Below are 3,298 nucleotides of genomic sequence, written 5' to 3'. Positions count from 1 at the left end.
TTCATGGTGAAATGAAAAGAATAAAAGGAAGCGGTCAAGTACACACCAAACAAGCAGAACCACTTACAATTCAAGATGAGAAGCTATTGTGGGAGAAAGGATTACTTGGGTCAGGATCACCACACATAATACTGGATACAATGGTATTTATGTGCGGTGTTTATTTCACTCTAAGAAGCAGACAAGAGCACCGTGATCTACGATTCAGCCAGATAAAACTAAAAGAAATAGATGGGAAAAAATGTCTCGTATTTACAGAAAATACCTCCAAAAACAATGCTGGAGGACTTAAACACCAAAAAGCAACACCAAAAACTGTAACACACTACGAAAATAAACATGATACAAGTAAATGCTTCATACAGTATTATCAAATATACATCAAACATTGTCCACCACTAGCATTAGAGAAAGACTCAGCATTCTACTTGACACCACTTAAAAAGGCAAAAGGTGACTTGTGGTACTCCTGTGTTCCAGTGGGACATAATACGCTACGAACCACAATGTCTAGTGTCTGCTCTTTAGCTGGCATTGATGGCTTTATAACCAACCATTCTCTCCGTGTCATGGCAGCTACAAGACTGTTTCAAGCTTGTGTAGACGAGCAGCTCATTATGAAGAGAACGGGTCATCGCAGTATAGACGGAGTGAGGACCTACAAAAGTGTCTCAGCAGCAGGAAGAGAAATTACCATCGATACTGAATTGTGCAGAGGAAGAGCCAGAGACTAAGAAGATTAAACTCTCCATTGAGCTACCCTCTTCTTCTGATGCTGCTCGGCCTGCTCCTGATCTTAATCCTTTGCAACCAGTATCCTTAAATCTTTACATTTGCAATGGAAATATAAAAATAGACATAACTCACAAATAGACAATAATCAGATATATATTGTCATGCAAAAATCATTTAATTATAATAAAACCAAAACATACCTATTAAAAGCGAAAAGGAGCCATGTTCTCCATTAGGAAACACGTGTTTTCACCAGGTTGTGGTTGTAGATCTAAAGGTGTGGCCAATGGTAGCTATAGAGATTGCACATCTTTCAAAAACAAGTTGGGTGAGTTTTATAAAGTTGGCTATATTTACCTTCCAAGCCTTTTGTGCGGTAGTATAAGTGATTTTACTTACCTCTAACGCAACAATCTGAGTGGTCAATTGCAAATAGGCATGGTAGAATCATAATATAACCCACACACTATTAACCATCATAACTGAACTGCGCATAGCTAAGGTGCTTCTTTCTGAACAGCGCATCACCTGCAACAGCTGCTCCTATTCAAACTATTTGAAGTAGATCCTGTTCTGTGGTAAGTAATCTTAGTACAGAAGTTTTCTTTACAATAAACAAAATATGTAAACACAGATATGATGTTGCTCCATCAGGTTATTGTTAACATTAAATGCGTACAACTTTATAAAGCAACGTTTTTCTAAGTCAAAATATCAAAAATTTTACTCTAGAGTATCAACATGTACATGAAGAGACACACTGATTTTTTGGCAAGACACTGCAGAGTCTGCTTTAAGTACTTCACAAAAATCAGTGCAAGTGTTCCAAGTATGTGCATCTCTAGAAAAGATTGCATCAAGTGATGGAGCTGATATTGAGCTAGAGAGTTTTGTAACAGCTGCTACACAACAGCAAAGAGCTTACTCTCCTGTAGCGATGCTAAATTGCATGTTACACCAGGCAAATGGTCACCACACAGTGATATGAACTGTGATGTAAAGTGCAAAGGTGGGAGACCAAAGAAATCATCAAAACCTGGATGACCATCATACATTCGCGCACACCTCAAATCAGTAGCCTTCCATCTTTCACTGTTAAAGACGAGAGTTATAGAAAGGAGATTCCATGTACATACTGTAGCTCAGCACTTCACTCACCAGTTGAGAATCTATTATGTAAATCTTTGATTTGTTGTGGCTGCACTCTCTGCTACAATTCCTTTATTTAATTACCCGGGTTCCTGACTTCATGAATCTAGTGAGTCTACCTTTACAAAGCCATCATGCATAATAAAAAAGATGATCAAGAACTTGATTGTCAAGTAAATAAAAGTGGGGTCGATACTACTGTAGTATCACTGGCAAATAAGTGTCAATTGCACATAAAAAGTAGAAGTGAGGCGGGCTACAAGAGTGCTATACGAAATGATGACTCAATCCCATAACATTTCTGTACCTACAAGAGAAAGAATAAGTAAATAAACTTTATACATATTATATATACAGGTATACAAAAGCCTATCAATGTAACAAAGGTCACCTTACCTTCACTTACTTCTGGAGAAGCTGCTGAGCATACTATCCGCCAATAAAGCAATGAAATATCTAAGGTGAGGGATTAACTGACAAGAGGAGAGAGTCAACGTCAAGTTGTAGTTCAGATAAAAATGATGACAAAAGAAGAGCAAAATGAGATATTGAAAGAGCTTGATTTTAAGATTGAGGCAATGCCTTGGGATGAAAGCAAATTTTTACCTGCCAAGGTAGAAGTTAGGACTCATGAGGAGGTATGAAATGAAACTACATGACAAAGCAATATCAATTAATGGTTATTACAAGTAGGTGGATGAAAGTACAGAAAGTTAATATGAGCAGTGAGAAAAAGCAGAGAGGAGTAATCAAAAACGATCTAGAGCCAATACCAGTTAGAGCAGAAGCAGTACCATTTTCTTTTATAACACAACAAGGTAGCCAAGAGATAAGACCTCCTCCTCTTGCCTGTGTTGATGATTTGGAGAGTGTTATCTTTCACCTACTGGATTATAAGGAGCGGTAAACAAAAATAATACTTTAAAATACATTCATTATAAACAGACTAAACCCGCTTACTTAGCATGATGGGATCATACCACCAAATGAGATATGGATAAAACTGGGAGGAGATATGGGTGGCTCTTCTGTAAAAGTTTCATTTCAAAATAATGAATACAGAAAAACCAAACTCTGGCCTAAACAGTTGCATTTTTTCTGTGTTTGAAGCTCCAGATTATGTTTTCATCCTCCACCTTGCTCTAAACAAGTATCATCAGACAATCTCACACCAACAGCAGTCACGGACAGTGGAAGTTAGTCAAACATTTGTGTAAACATATTATTTATAATGAATAAAAATAGAGACTATAATATCTGTATATATATGTCAGGTGACTATAAATTTCTTTGTAATATATACGGTATATCTTGAGCTAGTGGTTTGATTATTTGCATTTTCTTATGGTTACAATTATAATATGTGACCATAATTGACAAGAGGGCCTTTATGGCGCAAAAAATCATTTTGAGA

At 36.8% G+C, this 3,298-nt stretch overlaps 1 protein-coding gene across 1 annotated transcript; it reads left to right on the top strand.

Moving 5' to 3' along the window:
* The first annotated feature begins 11 nt into the window (after positions 1-11).
* LOC105313631 (uncharacterized protein KIAA1958-like) lies at positions 12-734 on the top strand. Its single transcript, XM_011407216.1, has one exon. The coding sequence runs from the start codon at positions 12-14 to the stop codon at positions 732-734; it is 723 nt and encodes a 240-aa protein (XP_011405518.1).
* Positions 735-3,298: the final 2,564 nt, after the last annotated feature.

This window comes from Amphimedon queenslandica, unplaced genomic scaffold, assembly GCF_000090795.2.
Source record: "Amphimedon queenslandica unplaced genomic scaffold, v1.1 AMPQUscaffold_13517, whole genome shotgun sequence".
Lineage (NCBI taxonomy): Eukaryota > Metazoa > Porifera > Demospongiae > Haplosclerida > Niphatidae > Amphimedon > Amphimedon queenslandica.
Note: the sequence above shows the minus strand (reverse complement) of the source record. Positions and strands in the feature narration are given on the sequence as shown.

Coding starts and splice junctions, on each gene's coding strand:
- LOC105313631 (XM_011407216.1), top strand. CDS start 12: ATGAAAAGAATAAAAGGAAGCGGTCAAGTACACACCAAACAAGCAGAA.